This window comes from Cervus canadensis, chromosome 6 (assembly GCF_019320065.1).
Source record: "Cervus canadensis isolate Bull #8, Minnesota chromosome 6, ASM1932006v1, whole genome shotgun sequence".
Classification (NCBI taxonomy): domain Eukaryota; kingdom Metazoa; phylum Chordata; class Mammalia; order Artiodactyla; family Cervidae; genus Cervus; species Cervus canadensis.
This window is the reverse complement of record NC_057391.1, coordinates 96,119,827-96,145,350: the sequence shown is the minus strand read 5'-3', so window position 1 is coordinate 96,145,350 and position 25,524 is coordinate 96,119,827. Positions and strand designations below refer to the sequence as shown.

The window sequence follows — 25,524 nt, the reverse complement described above, 5'->3', positions numbered from 1 at the left end:
ATTGACCCCATACTGTTGGGGTGGCCAAAACGTTTGTTTGGATTTTTCTGTAAAGAGTAACCCAAAAACCTGAATGAGGTTTCTGGCCAACGTAGTATATAGGTGTGTATACCCTGGTTTGTCCTGGTGAGAAGAGTCTGTCAGGTAGATTCTGCCACTACTTTGCTGCTGTGGCACGTTTGACATTGCCATGTAGTGTTAACTCTTTTTGTCAATTTTCATACTAGCTTAAAACTAAATCTCTTTTTGTTTGTTTGATTGTTTTAAGGCTGAAAGAGCATATTCCTTTTGTGGAACCATTGAATACATGGCACCGGATATTGTCAGAGGGGGAGACTCGGGACATGACAAGGTATGCTCTGTTTTTGACGCTTCCTGATGTGTCTCCATAAAATGTGTAATAAGAGCCCACTTAGCATACTTTACCAGACCCACCCCACAGCAGACATCTTCAGCTGACAAGATTAGGACTGACAATAGAAAGCTCTTACCAGACCCACGCCCACAATATAGTCTTAAGATAACAAGTACATAAGACCTTGACAAGGCTAGTGCTGGGGGCGCTCTCCCTTCTGATGTCTGTGTCAGAGGCTTTCTCTGTCCTTGTTATACTTCAGTAAAACTCTGCTACACACACACATACAAAAAGAATCCTACTTAGTAACTTAGGCTCTTCTGGTGGTGGTCCTTTTTTTTTTTCCCTTTCCTTTGCATACACAAGCATATTATGATATCTAGTATTTTGGAGGAAAAATATAATGGAAAGTTTAAGACATTCTAGATTTCCCCTTTTTTCCAAGTTTTGTTGAGGATAATTTTTTGTTTTAGAGAGTAAAACTCTTGTTACAGGAAACCACAAAATCGACTAATTCTTGAAATAATAATTTTTCTTTTATTTCCATTAAGTGTCTTGTCTTGAGCAAAGCATCGGTTGTAACCCTGCTTAAAACAAAAATCACTTTGGTTGCATGTGATCCGGCCTTTTAAGACACAGCTGAGCCTCAGTGCAGTGCGGAGGGGTCATGAGCACCCGGACAGTCCATGAAGCTCTGCATTCAGGATAGTCTAGGTTTGTTTTCCTAAGCCCTCCAAGAAAAAGCTCAGTCTTTTTTTTTTACCCTCCTCGCTTCCCTTTGTATGTGCAGAGTGAAAACTGTGGATGAGGCATTTTAAAACTAAGTAGTTTTAAAATCTAGGTCAGATATTTTTTCTTCCTGTAATGGCAACCCACTCCAGCATTTTGCCTGAAAAGTCTCATGGACAGAGGAGCCTGATGGGCTGCAGTCCAAAGGGTCACAAAGAGTTGGAGACGAATCAGCACAAAACACTGGATTAAAGGGTTCAGATTTGTTAGGTTTATTCAGTTCCTTCTTAACACTTTTACTTTATTAATAACATTCTTGAAATAAAGAACTCCGTTTTTTTTACTCACCTCCCCATCTTCCTCATCCCCTTTCAAAATCTCACATATACGGTGGGAATATCTTAAGGGTGGAGAATCAGTGTCACCTTGCTAATGACCAGTCCTGTATTTAAGAGCCCGTAGGGGTTCTTTAAGTTTGTGTGGTATTGGCTTTAGTCCATGGCTCAGAATCTGATGATAGATCTGTATCAGTTTACGAGTGTGGTTCATATCCAGTGTACTATGGATCCTGACTCAAATGACAGTAAAACTGCTTGTCTAAATAAGAGAACTGAATTACTGATTTGGTTTCTATGTTATTGTTACATATTTTCTTTAAAATAACTCTGGGTTCACCAACTTTACATCATCTCTCTGAAACCTTGGCCCTGGAATTTGAAGCAGAGAGTTTAAAATTTTAGCTTCAGTTAATTTCTCATTGGTGTCAGCTCATATATTCAGCAGTTATTGAACTTGATTTGCCTAATTGTCAAAGAACTAATTTTCAATATATCAAAATTCTTTAAATTTAGTAAATATAAATTGCTATATGTAAATTAAATATATAATTTGCTATGCTGTCAGTTAACTGGTTTTATAAATTGTTTTCTAAAGCAGACCACATCTTATATTATTTTCAGCCTTTCCATTCCTCCCACAAACTAAAGACTGTTAGATTTATGTGATGGGTCCCCTAAGAGGAATTGATTAAGGTGATTATGAAAAAGTAACTCCTTTTGATGGGTTATTTTTCATTTTCATTCTTTGACTTGAAGAAATTTCATATTTATTGGAACTGAATAATCAACAAATATGCTGATTAATACTTTTTTGCCCTATTATCATAAGTGTAAAGATTTTGCTAACTTAAAATTTTTAAATTTCACTTTTAAGAAAATTTTTGAGGGAGACAGAGAGGATAGATTGGGAGCTTGGGGTTAGCAGATGCAAACTGTCACATATAGACTGGATAACAACAAGGTCCTACTGCACAGCAGAGGAAACTGCATTCAATACCCTGTGACAGACGGTGATGGAAAAGAATCTTAAAAAGAATGTGTGTATATATATACACACACACATATATATAACGGAATCACTTTATATAGCTTTATTTTGTTCATTTTTCTTTTTTTATAAGATATAATTAGTTAATATTCTAGAAAATGAAATGTCTGTTGTTTTATAGGCAGTTGACTGGTGGAGTTTAGGTGTTCTAATGTATGAATTGCTAACTGGAGCATCTCCGTTCACTGTTGATGGCGAGAAGAACTCCCAAGCTGAGATATCTAGGTAAGACCTGACAAAATAAAATAAATGTGTTGTTTTCTCAAAGGACCTGATCAAATTTCTGCAATTTGGCTGATAGAAAAAATAATTTTTTAATGAAGCAGACAAAAATGGGGTAAGCAGTACATTTCCAATTATGTTTCCATAGGATTTAGCTTTATAACCTTTATATCTCTTTATACTTTACATGCCCAGTCAGATCTTACTTCTCATAGTGTTGTAACTTTGTGTGCTCCAAAGCATTTACCATGTTGTTTTAACCTAGCGTTTATTTGCTGGGTACTTTTACCCCAGTGTACACATCATGTAATTTCTTTGTGACTTCAACATAAAGAAACAGTAGTTATTTTTCAGATCATGGATATAAGCTCAGTAGAAACAAATACCATGAAATCACCCTCTTCTAGGTTATCATAGCCTTATTCTGCTCCTTTCCTTCAGAGCGGTTAGCACAAGTGCAGCGCTGCATTTTTGTTTGTATTATTTGACGAGTGTGTCTCTCCCACTGAATTGTGAGCTCTGAGAGCCGGGGCGAGTCTGGCTTTGGTCCTCACCATGGTGCGCTTGGAGGCCGGCACAGGGCTCACCATGCAGAATCCAGTAAACGTTTTCGGAATGAAATGAGTTAATGAACAAATAAACGAAGCATGATAAAGCTGTATAGTGATTACTCGTTATGTTTTTGTCCAGTTTTTACTTGAATTTTGTAACTTTGAGAGCAGATTTGACATTAAACATTGAGACTTACACCTATTGCCAAGATGGACTAACAGGGACTGGAGTTACTTCCCTTCCTGAAACAGTTTTTTAAATGGGCAAAAAGAGATGAAACAACAGTATTGAAGACTTTGAACATCCCAGCAGTGAAGCCCAGTGAACACTGACGGGAAGTAAAGGAGGTAAGCCCCTGTGACTGCCAGGCTTAGGCCTCAAGAGAGGATGCAGTTCAGGGTGGGAAGCGCCGTGGAGCTGAGACGGAAATGACGACTCAGCAAGGCGGAAGTGACGACTCAGCAAGGCGGAAGTGACGACTCAGCAAGGCCAACGAGGCTGGAGTCCGCAGAGCGGAGGGCTGGAGGGGGACGGCTGCAGAAGGAGCAGCCCGGAGCTCTGTGGAAGGAATCCTTCAAGGGTTAGTTAAGCGCTGATAAGTACATGTAGGAGGAAACTACTCAATTTACTTACTTAAGATGTTATTTCTCTCCAAATTGATCTAACAGATTCAACACAATTAGAATCCCAGCTGGCTTTTTTTTTCCAGTTGAAATTGACAACTTGGGTCTAAATGCATAGGACCTATAAGGGCCAAATCACCTTTGAAAAAGTAGACCACATTTGATTTGAAGACTTACAAGCTACAGCAACTAAGACACTGTGGTGTTTGTATCAAGTAGACAAATCACTGATGAAGTAGAATAGAGAGTCCAGAAATAGAACCACAGGAGTTTAGGTAACTGATTTTTTTTCTTTTACAAAGTTCAGTGTCAGTTTGGTGAAGAAAAGATAGGTTTTCAACAAATGATGCTGGAACCTTTGGCTGTTGTATGGGGGAAAAAATGAACTCCAATAAATACTTCTTGCTATAGAAAACTTTTAAATGAATCACAGGCCTAAAAATCCCCAAATTACAAAAATTTCTGAAGGAAAAATCTTTGTGGCCTGGGGTTAGGCAAAGGCACAAAATGTGCAATCTGTAAAAGCAAACATGGATAAATTAGATTTTATCAAAATTAAGACCTTCTGCTCTTCAAAAGAAACTTTCAAGAGGGTGGAAAGACAAACCACAGATTGTGATAAAATTACAAATTATGTCTATTGATAAAGAACTGGTATGCATATTATGTAAAGAGCTCTCAAAACTCAAGGGAAAAAAACCTTCAATTTTTTTTAAAAGGGCAAAAGATTTGAACAGTTCACCAAAGAAGATAATATGAGTGGCAGATGAGCACATACAAAAGTGACCAGCATCATTAGTCTTTAGGGAAATGCAAATCCAACCACAGTGAGATAGCTCTGTATGCTCCCTGGAATGACTAAAAATAACGTGACTGACCATTTTAGGGCTCTCCAGGGAAAGAGGACCAATGAGATATACATAGACATAAATAAAAGGAGATTTATCATAAGGAGTTAGCTCAGCTAACTCCGGTTATGTCAGCTGAGAGGCCCAGAACCTGCCTCTGAAAGCTGGAACTCTGTGGGAGCTGCAGCAAGTCTAGTCCAAGCCCGATGGCCTTAGAACGAGAGGAGCCAGTGGTGTGAATCGCAGAGGACCGGTGTCCCAGGTTGAGCAGGCAGGCTGGAAGGGGCCAGACCCTCTCTTCTCTGCTTTTCTTTCTGTTCAGGCGCCTATGGAATTGGCTGGTGCCACCACATTGGGAAGGGGATTCAAATACCAGTCTCATCAAGAAATACCTTCTCAGACACACCCAGAAATAATGTTTACTTTCCACCAGTGACCCAGTCAAGTGACACTTGAAGTTAACCATCACAAGCCCATCCCCATCACCTTGACCGCCACTTGCATCTCCTTAAACTATACTTGATCTCCAAATAAAGATAATAACAAGATTGTAAGTCCACCTAACATAATACGGCTCTACCGCCAACCTATTAACCCCTTCCCCAGAAGAGGTCGTAAAGTCCTTGAGTGGTATAGTGATGTGCGCTCTTCCCTTTGAAATCCCATAACTTAAATACTATAGTATAAATTTAAAATACTTAAATACCATGGTATGAAGTCAGTGCATCTTATCATATATATAAAGAATAAGGCAGGGAAAAAACAAACATCTATTTATACACACACATGTTCATAACAAAACAGGGAAGAAATACTCCTGTCAGTCAAGTCCTCATTTCTGTAACTGGTTATGTAGAAACGGAGTCTATGTCACCAGTCTGTAGAGTCTGTGTAACCTGGGGTCTTAGCTGGTATCTGTAACTGCCTTCTTCCAGCACCCACTTTGCCTTCAGCAGGTACCTCAGATTGTGGGGTGACCCCAGCCCTCATTCCCACAGAGTCTGGGCCATTAGTAGTCCTGCCTACATTGAGTTGTTGTTTTCAGGTGACCATCACAGGGCGTGGTGGTAGTAACAGACACCGTAATGCGTCTCCTGTATCCCAGGCATGCTCTTCCTTGCCTCCCTTGTGGAACAGTAGTCCAGCGTCCCATGGTAGTAAGGACCGTTCATCTCCGCCGCTATCACAGCTCCTGCTGCCTGTTGCTTCAGAGGCATGAGGAAGTGGCTCGGTGGCCGTCTTAATTTCCAGGTCAGTGGAGTCACTGTTAAATCTCTTGGAGGAAGCATTACTTCCCCTGGAACTAGGACCTTTATGCCAGCAGAACATAAAGTTACGGGAATAGAAAGCAAACATTTTGCTAGTGAATCACTACAAGTAAGAGTAAGTGGTCCCACTCCCATATCTACTGCTTGATTTCTGGACTCGTGAATCCTGGCTATGAGAGAAACAGCACCGTATGCTGGATGTAGATTCTGAGGGTTTTAGCCTTCTGGAGAAACTTGCCACCCTAGCTTGTGTGGTAACTGAATCTTCAAATGATCATTCCACCATGATTATCAAGCCAGCTGCCTCAGAAGGGTGGAGAACATGGTTAAGGCCAGTGAATCCCAAGAGCGTGGTCTCTTGCTGTACTTCTTTTGCTATGAAGCGAGTTCCTGGATCAGAAACTGCTGTGCAGATACCATGATGGTGCATAGGGAATTTTTTTAAGCCTGCGAATTGCAGTTTTGGCAGAAATATTGCTTGTAGGAAAAGCAGTCCACATCCATAGTGTCTACTCTAGTTACAGTGAAAATCTGTCCCCTCTACGATGACAACAATCCGGTGTAATCAACCTGCCCCAGAAGCTGGCTGATCACCCTGGGAGTTGGTGCCGCATAAGGTACTCTGTGTTGGTCTCCACACAGTGTCCTGAAGCCAGATGAGCCTTGGTGAGTGGAAATCCTGCCACTGAGTCTGTACCGCAGCTCCAGCCCTGCCTCCGTGGCTACCTTGCCCACGAGCCCACTGGCTGATGACAGGGTTTGCTGGAGAGAGGCTGACAGACCAGCCCTCCCATTTGACTGTTAAAACCCCGCTCTGCTCGGGTCATCCTGCAGTGAGCACTCACACAGGACACAAGAACCTTCACAGTTTTGCCCAGACAGGTCTGTCAACAAAGCTTTTCCCCAGATACCTTTGTCAAGTAGATTTCCTTGTCACCCACTTTCCACTCATACTCCTTCCAAGTCCCTGACCAGCCAAACCGTTGGCCACAACCCATTTATGAATATAAAATTACATGTCTGGCCTTTTGTCCTTCCAAGTGCAGTGAACGACTAGGCGCACTGCTCAGCGTTCTGCCCGCCAGGAGGGTTTGCGCTCACCTTTGCACATCGTGCAGAGCTGTTGTGAACCAAGCCTGAGTCTTCTGTCCCTCTTTCAGCCACGGTAGGGTCTCCCGGTGTGGCCATCCATAAATGCAGGCTGGTGGAGAGAAGGCAGCGTAGCAGGCGAGGGGACCATGAGCATTTAGGCCACTTCTTCACTTAGCATATGGTATCTTCAGCGCCTGCTCAGCCCAGTCTTGTGTTTGCTGTTTCCATTTGATGGTGGAGTATTGCTGTGCACTCCCAACTCCACAGTTTGATGGACCAGATAAATGGGCATCTTGGGTGGCGTGTAACTTGGGGGCCCAAAGTTAAATGTTCAGGCCAAGTAGCAGACCAAGAGCTCTTTCTCAAAAGGGGAATAGTTATCCTCAGAAGATGGCAGAGATTTGCTCCAAAATCCTGAGTGCTCTAGTTCACCACTCAGGGCTGCCAAAGGCTCCAAACACTTGGAAGTGTCTGCCACTTCCAGCGCCCCTGGGTCTGCTGAGTCAGAGGAGCCAAGTGAGAGAGCAGCTTCCCAGTGGCCTGGGCCCATCTTCTGTTCTGGACTCCACTCAACAGCAGCTTTTCAAGTCGCTTGGTAAATTGGCCGGAGTAACACACTCAGTGATGACTATGTCGCCTCCCACGTCCTAAGGCCCACTGGGCATCGTGCCTCCTATTTTGGTGGTGGGAGAGGCCAGCTGCAGCAACATACCCTTTACCTTGGGAGAGATGTCTCGAGGTACCCTGCACCACTGTACTGCTAGAAACCCACCAGGGTAGAGGCCCCTGGATTTCAGTCAGATCCGTCCCCACCCTGGGACACACGGGGTCTCACCAGTAAGTTGAGTCATCGCTACTTCTTGCTCACCAGGTCCAGTCAGCCTAAAGCCACCAAGGTAATGGGCCAGTGTGGTTGTCTGTGGAAGAAAGGCGATCAAGAGCTTTGTGAACTGAATTGTGCATAGGGTTGGAGAATGGATAACCCTGGAGGTAGGACAGTGAGGGTACATGGCTGGCTTTGCTGACTGAGAGACTCCTTATGGTGGGAGTGATGGACAGGGTGGAGAAAAACCAGAGCTTGTATTCATTTACTCAAGCATTGAAACCATGTCTGGTCCAGCAGCTGCACCTGGAGCCCCCGCCTGGTTAAATCTATAATGATCTGCTGTCTTCTGCTCCGGCCGGGCAGGCGAGCCCAAGGGCGCTGCGGTGGGAAACTGCGCTCCTGCCGCTTTCTCGTCCTCGCTGGTGGCGCGAGCCTCAGAGACGCCCCGAGATCCCGCACTGCTTTTTGACTCTCTGACTCACGGTTTCCCTGGCCGAGGCGGTTCCCATGGCCTCCGCTTGGCCCTTCCCGCCTGAGCCGCACTTACTCCTCAGGTCGGGGGGCTCCCGCCAGCTGCCGAGTGTCTGTCCCAACTACACGTCAGGTCCTGGGGCGGGAATCCCAGGGCGGGGTCAGGGACAGCTGCATCCCCAGTGGAGACGAACCTGCGCTAGAACCGGGCCTCCTCAAGCCCCTCTCTGGCCAATGGGTCTCCTGGAATTCGTGTCGATTCAGAACCAGAGGCCAGAGGCCCCCGAAGGTCCGACGTTCCCTTTTCCCTGGGTGTGGTGGTTACTCTGCTCAAAGGCTGGAGGTCGCTCTGGGGAGGGCTGGGAGGAAGATGCACAGTCAGCTCTCAGGGTCCTTCCTCACGGGGATCCCCCCCCCCATTCAAGAGGCTGTGCGGTGTAAACTGGCTCAAGTGTGGGAATTGACGGAGGGGCTGGACTGGGGGGCGGGCAGGAACGGTGACAGGGACACCGGAACCTCGGAGGTGATGGGGACAGCCCTGCTCTGGACGGTGCGCGTGGGTTCACAGCTGTGTGTGTGTGTGTGTGAGAGAGAGAGAGACAGCATTTATCAAATTGTCCACTTTATATGTTGTTTATTGTACCTCAATTTTACTTCAACAAAACTGCTAAATTTTTTAGAATGTGCCTTTTACAGGATAGATTAAGAAGTAAATGATTTCTCACTGTTCTGGCTTATTTAATATCAGAACTAAGTGATGAGAAATATTTCTTGTTAAAATCAAATTTAAATCGTGCCTATTATTAAAATTCTCAACATGACTTTGCTTATTTTAAATGTGCTTTTGGACAGTTTGAAAATGCCTCCGAAGTATAGGAAACCTGGACCGCAGCCTTGAGAATTTGGGTCCCGTGCAAGGTCATGCCTGTCGTGGTGACCAATGAAAGGGTGCGCCTAACCTGACAACATTCAATAGTGGCTGCTCTGACTGATTCCCTCTTTTTGATTCCACATACACAATCAGTCTTCTTTCACAGTTTTCCTTTCCACCACAGCTCTGCCTCTAGAGAGACAGTATGTTGCTGGTCTCGATAGCAGGAGTATTCTGAACCAGATTATGTTCAAATTTAAATTGTTTTTATTGCCGTTAGATCAGTTAATTGGCATTCTGATTTTAGCAAGAGAAAGGGTCTGAATCAGATTATCTAAAATCTTAAAACTAGAGTAGATTTCTCAAGAATTTAAATAGGATTCCTTCCCTTTAATCCATTAATTATTCACTGTCTTATTAATAATTTTATTTAAAGTTTGATGTTAACCTGTGATTCATGGGGGTTTGTTTTGTTTCATTACGATACATTTACAAACAGTGCAATAGCTGAATCATCTTACATTACTTTTTCCTCCCAAGATAATCACTCTGATTGTCTTTCCTGGTGTAAAATCTTTCATAAATAGTCTGTTCTTTACAAAATATGCACCATTCAGATAAATGTATCATTATCTTGTCCCGGGATGTCCTAATTAGCCAGTGCTTTTTCTGATTGTTGAATTCCTCCACTTCTTAACTATTGCACTCTTCCCCGAATGCTGCATACTTCCTTTAGTTTTTATTTGAGATGCTTCAAAATAATGTATTATCCACATTATCTATTTGCCTGTTGTTATCTACAGGTAGCCTGAAGTCAGGACAAATGTGTTTTTCTGGTTATCAGATTTCAAACTATAAGGATTTAGAATGAGAGGAGAACTTTCTCCTTGGTGTCAGAACCCCTTCACCGGTCGCCCAGATGGCCGTCTCTTCTCCGGCTCTTTGAGCCGTCAGTGAACAGATAGCACTGTTGTGTAGGATAGTTTCATGTTTGAACTTTAACAGGTAGAATTCCGCCCCCCTTAAAAAGAAGTCGAAATTAGCTTCCTCTAACCTCTGCACGTAAATCCTAGTCCTAGGCCCCGTCCACTAAAGAACAAAGTCATTCTGTTGTCTCTTCCAGGCCTGGCGTTGGGCACTGGACAGTAGTTTCATCAAGGGTAGGTCTTGTCGTTCTCTTAGCTGTTTATGTGAAATCACTTCTAGATTCTTCGTCCCTTGGTGCTGTTTTGAATAAACATTAAGTTTTCAGCATCCAGATCTGAATGAGTGCTCCTTAGCTTTTCTGTGAGTCGTTTCTTATTTTTATTTCACATATGTAGCGTGTGCTTTTCTTACGAGTATGTTTCCCACCAACTTTCACTGCCTCTGCATAGAGCTTCCTCTTTCAGGGTGTGAGTTGTTGCCCCATGGGTATCCCCTCAGCCACCAGTCTCTTGGCAGCTTTTCTGCCTCCCCTCCAAGAAGGAGCCTCTCACTTGCCTGGAGCTGCGTAAACCAGGCTAACGAGGCTTGCCTCTCACCTGGGTGTCAGGACGGAGAGGTTCTGCTGGCAGCTCTTCCGCCATCTCCGGCAGGGTTGATTCTATCTCACTTTCTCTGACTTGGACATTTACAAAATATATGCCACGAGATGTTTATGTGGTATTTTATTATCTGTCAGTAAAGTATGTTTTATTCATGTTTCATTGTGCTGTTATAAGCATATTGTTATATAAATTCATGTCTAAGAGTTATCAAAATCATAGTTTAAACAGACTCTAGCTGTGTTGTTTAGGTCAGGGGTTGGCAAACTATAGCCTGCAGGTCAAATCCATTCAGCTCCCTGCTTTTGTGTGACCTGTGAACTAAGAAAAAATGAAAAGGTGAACAATATTTTGTGACATGTGAAAATGATGTGAAGTCTGAGTTTGGTCTCCATCAATAAAGGTTTATTAGAACACGGCATGGGCGTCCATTTACGTGTCCTGTCTGGCTGCCTTTTTGCTGGAGCAGCACTGAGTAGTTGCCCCAGAAGCCATGCAGCTTCCGGAGCCTGAAGAATGTGCTGTCTGGCCTTGTTATTACTTATCTATTATCCATTGCTCAGTAACAAATGACCTCAAAACTTAGGGGCTTAAGACAGCAAACGTTTATAACCTCAGGGTTTCTGTGGATCAGGGATCTGGGCACAACTTAGCTGAGTCCTGCAGTCAGAGTGTTGGCTGGGCTCTCAGTATCTCAGGGCTCACCCGGGAAAGGGTCTGCTTCCAAGTGCTGGTGGTGGTTGCCGGATTCAGTTCCTCTGGGTTGTAGGACTGCGAGCCTCAGTTCCTTGTGGTGGGGGCCCCTGCAGCATGGCAGCGTTGTCAGCGAAGCATGCGGCCTGAGAAGGCAACAGAGAGAGTCTGCTGGGAGGGTGGGAAGGTGGAATGTTCTGTTACCTGATTATGAATGCAGCATCTTCTCATCGTTACTGTATATTTGTGGTTATAATAAAGTCACTAGGTCCAGCCCACAGAAGGCTGTGAATACATGGACAGTGATCGTTGGGGATCTTGGGAGTCTTCCCACCATGTGCCTTTTACAAAAAAGTTTGAGGATCCCTGGTTTAGATAAAAAATTTTTTGTCCTTCCAGTGAGTGTTGGAGCCTGGGCAAGGGTACCAGCCCAAGAATCTCATCTTGTTATTCTTTTTTTTTTTTTTTAATACTTGTTCATTTATTTATTTGGCTGCACTGAGTCTTGGTTGCTGCACGTGGGTCTTCGGTCTTTATCGTGGAATACGGGGTCTGTGGTTGCAGCCGGTGGGATCTTTTTTTCTTTTCAGCTGTGGCATGTGGACTCTTAGTTGCGGCATGTGCAGTCTAGTTCCCTGACCAGGGACAGAACCCGGGCCCCTGCATTGAGATCACCAGGGAAATCCTGCACATCATTATTCTTAATTATCCAGCAGACGTGGTCTCAGGAGATACAGGGTAGGTGGGTCAAGAAAGAACTTTGGAACAGGCAGAAGGAAGTGATGGTGTGGGACCGTCCCCCCGGGCAGCCAGCTCCGGGCTCAGTAAAGGTGTGCTCCTGGGGAGTAGCAGACTGAGGGCCCCCGATGCCAGCCTCTGTGCCCAGTCACCCGAGTCATGTCTTTGAATCCTTACAACCCTGAAAGTTAGATCTCAGCATGTGCTGTCCTACAAATGAGGAGCTGCAGGGAGGTGAACTGGGGCTGAGTGCGGAGTGACCAGAAGTGGCTTTGTGCTCTCTCCAGGGTAACACTTGGTTCCACGAGGCTGTGTTCTTTCCTGGTGAGGCAGATGCTTATTACAGGTAAAGGATTTGGAAGGGCTGGCCTGTAGACAGCAGCGGGATTGATTTCAGTCATCTCTAGAGTGTTCAGCGAGTGATTTTTAACTCCTGAGAGGAAAAGAGATAGAAGGACAAAGCTCTTGCCCTAAGAAAACTTGCATGTTATTGGGGAAGATAGGGAATAATTAGATGACAGTTCATGAGAGAGGGTGTTGACTGATGGACAAGTGGTAAGATGAGTGCTGTAGGAATCCAGGGGGTACAGGGCCTTGGGTTTGGGAGCGCCAGGGACGCCCTTCTGATAGAGCCACAGGATGGCCCGGAGCATGGACGAGGGGACAAGCCAGGGCCCGAAGGCTCCGCGGAGTCCTCGCCGGCCTGTGGACGGCTGTCTGTGAGCCCGTGGTTTTGTAAATGAAGTTCATTTTATTATTCCTAATTTAAAAGGAGTGTTGACTGCAGTTTAAAGCATGCATAAAGAGAAAACAGTGATAAGAATACCCAGAGATGAACACGGCTAAAATATTTCCTGTTCATCTTCTTCACCTGAATAATGTGCTCATACCAGAAGTATGACTCCCATTTTGCAGTTTTTGTGTAAGTTTATAAGCATTCTCTAACAACAGGCTCTTCATAAACATGATTTTGTACTGGCTATGTATCATACCATTGAGTAGATATTCCATCATATGCTTTACTGTCTGCTCATGTTGAACAAAAATTCAGAGTAAGTGAAGTGTAGCGGAAAGTCTTTCTAACTCAGGTAGGCACATAAGTGATTCTGTCATTTTGGGACCACTGGGGAACCAGAAAGAGAGAGTCAAGGATGAAGTGGGGAAGACTGTGAACTTACAGACAGCAAATAGAAATAATCAAGCCATCTTTTGCCTTCTGCAAAAAAGTGAAAAAGTTACCTGCAAGCATGGCTCAAGTGGTAAAGAATCAGGTTTGATCCTGGTTTGGGAAGATTCCCCTGGAAGAGGAAATGGCAACCCACTCCAGTATTCTTGCCTGGGAAATCCCATGGACAGAGGAGCCTGGTGGGCTACAGTCCACGGGGTCGCAAAGAGTCGGACATGACTATGCACATGCACATTGATTGAGACTGAGAAAGAAAGATCCTGGTTTAGTAAATGGAGAACAATTAGACATCTATTGATGCAGTAAACATTTGTGGAGGACTTGCTGTGGGCCAAAGCAGTGTTCTTGGCTCCACGAAATAAAGCAGTGAACAAGACTGCTTTTTTAAAAAAAGAAAAAAGACAGTGCATACTCCCATTGAACTTACATGTTATTGAGGAGAGATAACTAAGAGATAAACGTGATAATCTGTAAATTCCATGAGGAAGGTTAAAGAGTGTGGGGAAAGGAGCAGTCTTACGGATGTGGGTGATGGGGTGATGGGCTGAGCATAAGGTCACTGAAAACTTAACTGGGGGAGTTCTCTGTTGTCATGTCTTAGTGAACACACAAAACACATATGTAAGCTTCATGGTTTTACTGCTTCCACCATATTCTATTATGGGGAGTTTCAAATATTTGCTACGGTGGACACCCACACACTCACGGCCATGATTCTACCATGAATATTTTACCATCCTTGCTTATGACATATCTACCCACCTCTTCCTCCATCACAGGTTTGATTTTAATCTTGATGTCCTCACCCTTTACTCTGTTAATTCTTCAGCTAATTGGTTGCGGATTTCTTTTACCATAGGGGTTTTCAGAAACTTAAACATACAGGAATCAAAACAACTTTTATATTCATTTATATGTTATTATAGATTTTAATGTTACTTCGTTTGGTGTTTACATGCAATTCCTCACTCCGTTCGGAGTTTATCTGGGTCAGGGTACAAGGTGAGGTCCTTGTTCGTCTCCTTCCCAAAGAGCTGGTTCCCTGGGACATGTGTTAAATCATGCCGGCCTTTCCTATGTTGTTTGGTCGTTTTTAAAAAACAGTGTAAGAAAAAAAAAACTGTAACTTTTTGTATATGCCTGTTTTTCAAATGGTGTCTTCTGTTCACTCGATATAACTGTTAATTTATTTTACCACCATTTCACTTTCACAGTTTCATAATACATTTTAACATGTAGTTAGGCAAATTCTCGCACTATTTTTCAAAATTTTCTTAGCTGTGTTATCACTTATTCTTGCAAATAAATATTAATATTATCCAGATTCTAAAATATCTGATTGAAATTTTAATTCATAGGTATATTCTTTCTTCATTTGAAAACCAGGGATAGTAACCTTTTGACAGGATTGTCGCATGGATGAAATGGCAGTACACGACATGTGAAGCATTTTGAGGTGCTGTGCTGATTCAGAGCCAGTTCTGATTTTCCAGAGGGCTCTAAGATTCATTTAGAAGCAAGGGAAAACAGTCCTGGGTTATTAACCAGTTGAGACGCCCCAGGACCGCGTGCCCTCACCCGGGGCGCAGTTCCCGTCTCAGGGGTAACTTCACACCTGATGTAACCGCACACCGGATGCTTCACGTCCATCTTGACCCGAGCGTTCCAAGGAGACTGGGTCAGAGGAAGGTAAATCCGAGGTCATCCTCCCACAGGAGGGTTGAGCCTGCCGTCTCCTGCCCTCCCCGCACCCATTTCTGACCCTCTCCTGGACCTCACGGCGTCCCCGCCTTGCTGGGGAGCCTGTCCCACTGCGCTTCCAGCAGTGGTCCTCCCATGGTCTCCAGGGAGGCCGCCGCCTGTCCCGCTCCTCGTGGGGCGGGTCTGCTCCTGCTGATTCCGGACCTGCTGTCCTCACTCGGGAAAAGGGAGGGTTTGGAGTGATCGCTGTTTGTTCTGCCTGCTCCCTCATCAGCTCTGTCTCCAGCAGGGATTCCTGCAGATTTCTACTCCGTCTCCTCCTGATCTGATGCCCTTCTCACCCACATCTAGCCCTCTCCTCCCCTGCGTGGGGCCCCTCCCCGCCCGTCTCGCGTGTACACGGTACTGTTTGTGTGTCCAGACGGCGGCCCTGAAGTGTGCACGCGTCTCCTGCTCCTCCTTCCAGACTGGGCATCTCACTGGGGCCGTGCCTGTTTTCAGGGCTCACTCCCCTCTCACCAACCCTCTTTCCCTGTGAACCCAGCACGGTCAACAAGACTGACCATTCCTTCCCCCAGCGCCTGGTATGGAGCAGACTTCCCGTAAACGTGGGTGACTTTGGTACAAGAAGTACTGGTGCAGAGTCAGGACCCTCAGAAGGAGTCACCAAGGTGCTTCTGCTACACCTGGTTCACTCAGCAGCAGGGAATCTGGAGCCTCGTCCTTTCACACAAGAAACTTGTGGCTGCAGAAAGGAGAAGGGTGGAGAAACGGGCAGGCTAGGTTTGTCTTCCCTGAGGGACGGGGTGCCCACGCTGTATGTCCTTAGAGAGGACCCTCTCTCATGCTGCAGCCCTGACAGACGGGGGGCCATGGGAGAGCAGGAAAGAATCAGAAGGGAAAGGGGCTCGGTGGCAGCTTGCAGGCTCTCTTTGTTGCAGCCAGCGGGCTGGGTCGTTGCTCCGCAGCACGTGGGATCTTGCTTCCCCGACCAGAGATCAGACCTGCACCCCTGCGTTGGGAGAGGACCCTTAACCACTGGACCCCCAGGGAATCCCTCTGCTGCGTTCTGCTTGTTCTTTCAGCAGTGTTCTAGGTTCCCAGGATGGAGTGTTAGATGCAGAATGAGCTTTGAAATGAACAGTGCTGCTGGGATGCCTCGTCACCCGTGACCGTCTCCCCGTCACTCCCCAAGCTCACTGCTGCTTGCTGCAGGCCGTCTGTTTCTCGGGGGTTCCTTAGGGGAGGGAGGGGGCGGGGAGGAGCTCGCGTCTGCCTGGCGCTTGCTCCGTTCCGGGGCTGTGCCAGGCACCACGCACCAGGTCCGCACTCATGTCAGAGTGATGCCCGTTTTAGGCAGGTCCTGCTGTTGGGAAAGCAGTTGTGGAAGCTCTGGTAGGAGGACGCTGATGAACTGCTCCAAGGTCACGCAGCCAGTGCCTGAACCTGATCCAGAAGGGCTCTAGAATTCCTGCTCCTATCGCACTGTAACTGTCTCTTTTTGTTCCAAAACATTGTTACTCTTCAGATGCACAACAGGGATCTTTTTCCAACCCAAATAATTAAGAAACTGTTTATCTCCACATGTACTATGTTAAGCTTCCTAATTTCCAGCAACCACTTCCATTATATTTTCCTCATTTAACTGTTGCTCCAGCTCTTAAGAGGGACAGAGGTACATTAGGATTGGATTGGTTTCTTCCGTGACCTTAGAAGAATTTAAAATATTTCATCAAGAAACCTGACTATGTTAATTTTTTTACATGGCCGTACCGTCGGTAACAACAGAGCCCGCTCCTTCCTGGAGCGGCTCTCGCCTTCCAGGGCTCCCCGGTCTGTTCCGTTGTTGCCAGTAACGAGGAGGACGCTCCGGTCCATGAAGAACCCCCGGCTCTGATGCCCCTTTTCAGAGTCAAGCCTCGTCCGGCTGGCTTTGCTCCCTGTCTGGGGCTCCCGCCCTCTGCGTCCTGCTGGCACCTTCTGTTCGCTGACATGCGGGGCAGGGGAAGCGAGGCGGGGGTGGTTGGGGTTTCGCTTCTCCTCGCAAACCTGAGTGCTGATTTTCTCTTCTCTGAAATTTATTAAAGTTGCTTCCATTGTGAAAGCTTTCATCATAGAGTCTAGTCCATAGATAGGAGATCTAACCCAATTCAGATGGTAAAGAATCTGCCTACAGTGCAGGAGACCCAGATTCGGTCCCTGGGTTGGGAAGATCCCCTGGAGAACAGATTGGCTACCCACTCCAGTCTTCTTGCCTGAAGAACTCCATGGACAGAGGAGCCTGGTGGGCTGCAGTCCATGGGGTCACAAAGAGTTGGACACGACTGAGTGACTAACACTTCCCATTAGGATTGACATACTGGAAAATAATCCAGTCCTTTTTGTTTCTGCTTCTTTAAGTTTCAGAAATTTTATTTCATAGTATCTCAATTTAAATATTTTTATCTCCATTTTTCACATATAGTTAAATTTCAGAGTGTGTTGCACCATAATTGTTTCTGCAAAGAATATGGTCACTATAACTTCACCCTCTGGTTGTTTTATCTGCCTACAGGAGAATATTAAAGAGCGAGCCTCCGTATCCCCAGGAAATGAGTGCTGTAGCCAGAGACCTGATCCAGCGTCTCCTGATGAAAGATCCCAAGAAGAGACTGGGCTGCGGTCCACGCGACGCAGATGAAATCAAAGAACATCCCTTCTTTCAGGTGAAACACGCTGAGCAGATGGTTTTCTGTGCCCTGCTGTTTTCAGAGTACTTGGCGTTCTTGGTGAAATGAGTGAACATGGGTGTTTCAGCGTCGTTTTCTCTCTGCTTCCATGTGTGTTATCCCTTTTTAAAATGATAGAACCCTTTAAGAAGGATTAGAATTCTACTTGTAAGGACCTAAAAAGTCTTTTTCTCTTTAAATGAAGTGAGAATGGGGAGGATCCTAATAACAATTGGTTTTCTACATATTAATTGGTTAGAGTCTCTAAGTATTGGATTCCATGTGTGATTTGGAAGTTTAGGCATATAGACTGAGGAGACTTTTACTGGATTTTTTAGTCTCAGTTCATGAGCTGTTACTGCCACTGTGTTATGCTTTTTAGATAGTGATTTCATCTCCTCTTTCCCAGGAGAAATCTTAGACAATTCAAAATCGGCCTCCTTCTCAGTTGAATATCTATAATATGTGAAGAATTATTCATTAATTTTCATTGTACTTGAGATGATGCTTTTCTTATTCTGCAAAAGCCTAATGAGACCATTCATTCTACAGAGCACCAACATGTCTGCTCACCCTAATTTGCTCAGTGTAGTAAAAAAAAAAGACAACCATAGTTTTCAGTAACTGGGGAAAAATAGACTGGGTTGGCTAGTTATTTCCATCTAAATATTCAACCTGAAATATAATGACCTTGATTTCTAAAACTCTGAGCTTATGACTTTTAAATAATTTCATAGTATCAAGAAACATGACCTAAATGTTTATGTCCAGAGGGACCATCAGAGTTTTATTTTGCAAACTGAGCTTTTCACATTATCACAAAAATGAATGAAAATATCATACCAAAACAAAGAAAAAACTACTATAGAGTAAGCTTTCATGCTTAATAGAGAAAAACAAATAGTAATTGAGAATAAGAATTATCTCTTTGTTCTTAAATGCTCAAAAAAGGATACATTTCAGTCTTAGCTGTTTTAAAAAGTATTACTGTACTTCTTATAGAGGTTCGGTAGCATAGTGAGAAATACATTTAGAATAAAATTCTCAGTATGTACATTTCTTAGATTAAAAGGTTAACATTTGAACAAACTATTTCAGATATCTTGTTCAGGAGTTTGGCTCAAAAATTAACAACAAACTGGAAAATTCTTAGAGAGATGGAAATACCAGACCACTTTACCTGTCTCCTAAGAAATGTGTATGCAGGTCAAGAAGCACAGTTAGAACCAGACATAGAACAATAGACCAGTTCAAAATTGCGAAAGGAGTATGTCAAGACTGTATATTGTCACCCTGCTTATTTAACTTCTGTGCAGAGTACATCATGCAAAGTGCTGGGCTGGGTAAAGCTCAAGCTGGAATCGAGATTGCCGGGCGGAATATCAATAACCTCAGATATGCAGATGATACAACCTTATGGCAGAAAGCAAAGAGGAACTAAAGATGAAGGTGAAAGAGGAGAGTGAAAAAACTGGCTTAAAACTCAGCATTCAAAAAACTAAGATCATGGCATCCGGTCCCATCACTTCATGGCAAAAAATGGGGAAAAAATGGAAACAGTATTTTCTTGGGCTCCAAAATCACTGCAGACGGTGACTGCAGCCATGAAATTAAAAGATGCTTGCTCCTTGGAAGAAAAGCTATGACCAACCTAAACAGCATATTAAGAAGCAGAGATATCACTTTGCCAGCAAAGGTCTGTCTAGTCAAAGCTATAGTTTTTCCAGTGGTCATGTATGGATGTGAGAGTTGGACCATAAAGAAGGCTGAGTGCTGCAGAATTGGTGCCTCTGAACTGTGGTGTTGGAGAAGACTTTTGAGAGTCCCTTGGACAGCAAAGAGATCCAACCAGTCCATCCTAAAGGAAATAAACCCTGAATATTCATTGGAAGGACTGATACTGAAGCTCCTGTACTTTGGCCACCTGATGCGAAGAACTGACTCATTGGAAAAGACCCTGATGCTGGGAAAGATTGAAGGCAGGAGAAGGGGACGACAGAGGATGAGATGGTTGGATGGCATCACCGACTCGATGGACCTGAATTTGAGCAAACTCCAGGAGGTCGTGAAGGACAGGGAGGCCTGGTGAGCTGCTGTCCCTCGGGTCGCGAAGAGTCAGACACAACTGAGCCACTGAACGACGACTCAGGCAAAATGGCCCAAATCATGTTTTCCTGAAAATCTTTTTCTCCAGGGTTCCCTGTACTTACGAATATTGCAATAGAGCTTTCATATTCAAGCAATTTTCTGTAGCTTAGAATATTAATTTTAGGTTATTCAATTGCCTTGACTTTGTAAATGACAGGAACACTTCAGGAAAGACCAAAATTCTACTTGCAAAGGCCCAGATGGAGTGGAGGTGGAGAGGGTTGTAATAGCATTCAACTTTCTACATACTAAATGCTCTCCTGCTAACAACAGATGTCTTTAAACTACCCCTTTACTCGAGAAGTTCCTCTTAATACATGTACAGTAGCCAAGCACAGATCATAGCTCGTGATGGAAAACAGTACAGCTGCAGAGGAAGGAACACAAACAAGAAAGTCAAGAGACTGGCCCTGCCACTCGCGGACGTTTCAGTGAAAGGGTCGTCTGATTCCCAGGCTTCAGTCTCCATCTGGGTCAAATAAAGAGGATGAGCTGAAAGACCTTTAAAACCTGTTCCTGCTGAAAAGTCAGTTTCCATCTGGGTCAAATAAAGAGGATGAGCTGAATGATCTTTAAAACCTGTTCCTGCTGAAAAGTTTGAAGATCTGTAATTTAGTGATTGTACCTCCATCGCCTCCACAAGAGGGCACAATAAAAACATTTTATGTTGATTATACTTACTGAATGTCATCAACAAACTGCAAGTTTCATGCTCTACCGTCTCCGAAATCAGTATGCAGCTTACAATGGGCAGAATTTTGCTATTCTAATTGGTCATGCTTTTTCTTTCTTAATGGTACGTAAAGTAAGGGTGTATCTTACTATCAAGGATGACATCTTGGATTATAGGAGAAATATATTGATATTATATATTTTTAATATGGAATACATTGATACTATATGTGTGTGTGTGTATATATATATAAAACTGGGATTCAGTTCAATAAGTATTATCAGATTTTTTTAAGTGACAGAAGGAGAACAACCACAAAAAAGAACAGAGGGTTGAATTTGAATCATATAAGAGTGCAGTTTATCAGTTAGTGAAGTGCATGGGTGTGAAGGAGGCCTGGATTATCCCATGGGGGAGAGAATAGGCAGTGTTGAAACCCTTAAATACAGTTGAATGAGAAAAGAATGGTTACACAATTTCCTACGGTCACAGTATGGTTTAGACTTACAGACATGAATTAGAGTTTATTTTCTAATCTGTCTAGATGGCCAGGAGGAAAGCTAGTTAGCACTGCCTCTTGAAAATAGGGCTGTTCCTTTAGAGTTAATAGTCACATCCATTTTAAAGCCCTTTATTACAATCTAGGTTTGGCTTAAATGCCTTTCTCGGGGCACATGACAGAGTAATTCTTGATATCCCCAGGGTGAACTGGGGTGTCCTGGTGCCCCCTAGTGGCCAGGATGAGACCCCATGGCAGTGGGATGGACAGCGGTCCCACCTTTCAGTCCCGGCGTCGGCTGGAGCTGTGAACTGCGGTCAAAAAACAGCTGAGCTAGTCAGTGCCACATCTGAGTCAGTCAGCCTTGAGACATCCAAATGTTTTATAACGATAATATAATAATTTCCACAAACTTATCACACGTATGAAATGCCCCCCCCAAAACATGCTCCTGTTTGTAAAGAAGAAATTGTTTTTAATTGTTGGTTGGAAATATGTGCTTTTCTCTCTCTTGCTCCATGAAAATTACCTACCTTTGTTATTTTTCAAAAATGTATTTCAACTTTGTTGATTTCTACCTTGTACCAATTTTCTTTCTGTTTTAGAAAATAAACTGGGATGATTTAGCTGCCAAAAAAGTGCCCGCACCCTTCAAGCCAGTCATCCGAGATGAATTAGATGTGAGTAACTTTGCAGAAGAATTCACAGAAATGGACCCCACCTACTCTCCCGCAGCTCTGCCCCAGAGCTCCGAGAGGCTGTTCCAGGTAATTGCGAAGGGCACCCGTGCTTTCAAAGAAAAGATTAATTTTCTCATATGAAATCTTTTTGACATCTTGAAAAATAGGACTCTCTAATCTCTTTAAAATGATTACATACAGAGATATGACAAATCGTTAACTGAAGCTTGTAGTTTGTTAAATAGCAGACATTATTTATGTGTTTTATTTTTTGAGTTCTCTTTATATATTTAATTACTTCTGGCTGCACTGCACAGCACGTGTGATCTTAGTTTCTACACCCCCTGCACTGGACCCCTGAGGAAATCTCTATGTGTTTATTTTTTATGTGAATAACTGTTAGACCTAACACCTGAAGTTTTATTTCTGTTCAGGCTCTTTTGTAGAAAGTGCAGTACTTTACCTCTATTTAAACACAGTATTCTTAATATTGTATAAACAGTGTTGTCTGATTTTTTATCTTCTGTGAATAATCTGAACTATTTCCCAACTCTTAAAAAAGATTTAGAAAGGATTTTATACTTAGGAAAGTATCTTTTCTCAGACTTCAGATAAAATATTCCTACTATTAAATGACATTGTAGCTTCATTTCTTTGATTCCCAGAAGCATCCCAATATTACCTGTCTCTGGACACAGGCTTGCCCTTGGCTGGGCACAGTGCAGATGGGAGAAATGTTTCTTGAGTGTTCTCGCTTGAGCTAATTATCATCCATCATTGTACAGATGGTCCCCAGTTTACAGTGGTTCAGCTTAGGGTTTTTTGACTTTATGGTGGTACAAAAGTGATCCACGTTTGATACAAACTACACTTTGAAGTTTGCTGTTTCCTGGAATGAGGGTGCGAAGTAGGATCCATTCTCAGTAATGGGGGCTGCCGTGAGCCCCTGTTCCCAGGCAGCCCCGTGGTCCTGTGGTGACCAGCCCGTGCAGCCAGCATCCAGAGACACCGTGACTGTGAGCAGGCAGTGCAGTCAGCGTCCAGAGACACCGTGACTGTGAGCAGACCATGCAGCCAGCGTCCAGAGACACCGTGACTGTGAGCAGGCAGTGCAGTCAGCGTCCAGAGACACCGTGACTGTGAGCAGCCCATGAAGCCAGCGTCCAGAGACACCGTGACTGTGAGCAGGCAGTGCAGTCAGCGTCCAGAGACACCGTGACTGTGAGCAGGCAGTGCAGTCAGCGTCCAGAGACACCGTGACTGAGCAGGCAGTGCAGTCAGCGTCCAGAGACACCGTGACTGAGCAGGCAGTGCAGTCAGCGTCCAGAGACACCGTGACTGTGAGCAGACCATGCAGCCAGCGTCCAGAGACACCGTGACTGTGAGCAGGCAGTGCAGTCAGCGTCCAGAGACACCGTGACTGTGAGCAGCCCATGAAGCCAGCGTCCAGAGACACCGTGACTGTGAGCAGGCAGTGCAGTCAGCGTCCAGAGACACCGTGACTGTGAGCAGGCAGTGCAGTCAGCGTCCAGAGACACCGTGACTGTGAGCAGACCATGCAGCCAGCGTCCAGGGACACCGTGACTGTGAGCAGGCAGTGCAGCCAGCGTCCAGAGACACCGTGACTGTGAGCAGACCATGCAGCCAGCGTCCAGAGACACCGTGACTGTGAGGCAGACCAGCAGCCACAGCGTCCAGAGACACCGTGAATGGTGAGCTACAGTGCAGCCAGCTCCAGGACGTAAGACTGTGAGCAGGCAGTGCAGGTCATCGTCAGCATGTTGGTCGTGACTGTGAGCAGGCAGTGCAGTCAGCGTCCAGAGACACCGTGACTGTGAGCAGACCATGCAGCCAGCGTCCAGGGACACCGTGACTGTGAGCAGGCAGTGCAGCCAGCGTCCAGAGACACCGTGACTGTGAGCAGACCATGCAGCCAGCGTCCAGAGACACCGTGACTGTGAGCAGGCAGTGCAGCCAGTGTCCAGAGACACCGTGACTGTGAGCAGCCTGTGCAGCCAGCGTCCAGAGACACCGTGACTGTGAGCAGCCTGTGCAGTCAGCGTCCAGAGACACCGTGACTGAGCAGGCAGTGCAGTCAGCGTCCAGAGACACGGTGACTGTGAGCAGGCAGTGCAGTCAGCGTCCAGAGACACCGTGACTGAGCAGGCAGTGCAGTCAGCGTCCAGAGACACCGTGACTGTGAGCAGGCAGTGCAGTCAGCGTCAGAGACACCGTGACTGTGAGCACGGCAGCTGCCAGTCAGCGTCCAGAGACACCGCTGACTGAGCAGGCAGTGCAGTCAGCGTCCAGAGACACCGTGACTGAGCAGGCAGTGCAGTCAGCGTCCAGAGACACCGTGACTGTGAGCAGGCAGTGCAGTCAGCGTCCAGAGACACCGTGACTGTGAGCAGCCCATGCAGCCAGCGTCCAGAGACACCGTGACTGTGAGCAGGCAGTGCAGTCAGCGTCCAGAGACACCGTGACTGAGCAGGCAGTGCAGTCAGCGTCCAGAGACACCGTGACTGAGCAGGCAGTGCAGTCAGCGTCCAGAGACACCGTGACTGAGCAGGCAGTGCAGTCAGCGTCCAGAGACACCGTGACTGTGAGCAGGCAGTGCAGTCAGCGTCCAGAGACACCGTGACTGTGAGCAGCCCAGTGCAGCCAGCGTCCAGAGACACCGTGACTGTGAGCAGGCAGTGCAGTCAGCGTCCAGAGACACCGTGACTGTGAGCAGCCCATGAAGCCAGCGTCCAGAGACACCGTGACTGTGAGCAGGCAGTGCAGTCAGCGTCCAGAGACACCGTGACTGTGAGCAGGCAGTGCAGTCAGCGTCCAGAGACACCGTGACTGAGCAGGCAGTGCAGCCAGCGTCCAGAGACACCGTGACTGTGAGCAGGCAGTGCAGCCAGCGTCCAGAGACACCGTGACTGTGAGCAGGCAGTGCAGTCAGCGTCCAGAGACACCGTGACTGTGAGCAGCCTGTGCAGCCAGCGTCCAGAGACACCGTGACTGAGCAGGCAGTGCAGCCAGCGTCCAGAGACACCGTGACTGAGCAGGCAGTGCAGCCAGCGTCCAGAGACACCGTGACTGTGAGCAGCCTGTGCAGCCAGCGTCCAGAGACACCGTGACTGTGAGCAGCCCGTGCAGTTGCTCTGGACACACAGCGTTGCGTTTCACACTCAGCGCGGCCGTCAGTAACTGACATGAGACAGTCAACACTTCCTGTAAAGCAGACTTTGTGTTAGATGATTTTACCCAACTAGTTTATGTGAGTGTTCTGAGCACGGTTAAAGTAGGCCAGCCTAAGCTATGATGTTAGGCAGGTTAGGTGTGTCAATTGCATTTTCAACTTGTAATATTTTCAATTTATGGTGAATTTATCAGGACAGAACCCCAGTGTAAGTCATAGAAGAGCTGTACCATTTTTGGTTCGGCACATCATTCTGCTGTTTGATTTTATTGCTTTTCAATTTCAAATTGCTTCCCCGGTGGCTCAGCAGGTAAAGGATCCACCTGCAGTCCAGGAGATACAGGAGATCTGGGTTTGATCCCTGGGTCAGGAGGGTCCCCTGCAGAAGGAATGGCAACCCACTCCAGTATTCTTGCCTGGAGAATCCCATGGACAGAGGAGCCAATTGCTGACTTAGAAGCTAACTGGAATGAAACTTGCTATTTTGCTAGTTTGAAAACCAGTAGCATTTCAATCACATTTTAGTTCCTTAACTATAC

General features: G+C 45.4%; 1 protein-coding gene across 3 annotated transcripts in view; it reads left to right on the top strand.

Moving 5' to 3' along the window:
• Positions 1–25,524, top strand: part of RPS6KA5 (ribosomal protein S6 kinase A5) — a 184,948-nt gene that overhangs the window by 138,576 nt on the left and 20,848 nt on the right. For all 3 annotated transcript variants that reach the window (XM_043472779.1, XM_043472780.1, XM_043472781.1), the window contains 4 exons: positions 269–352; positions 2,592–2,695; positions 17,642–17,792; positions 21,721–21,882. In XM_043472779.1, the coding sequence (XP_043328714.1) occupies positions 269–352; positions 2,592–2,695; positions 17,642–17,792; positions 21,721–21,882 (501 nt within the window). The remainder of the gene's footprint in view (positions 1–268; positions 353–2,591; positions 2,696–17,641; positions 17,793–21,720; positions 21,883–25,524) is intronic.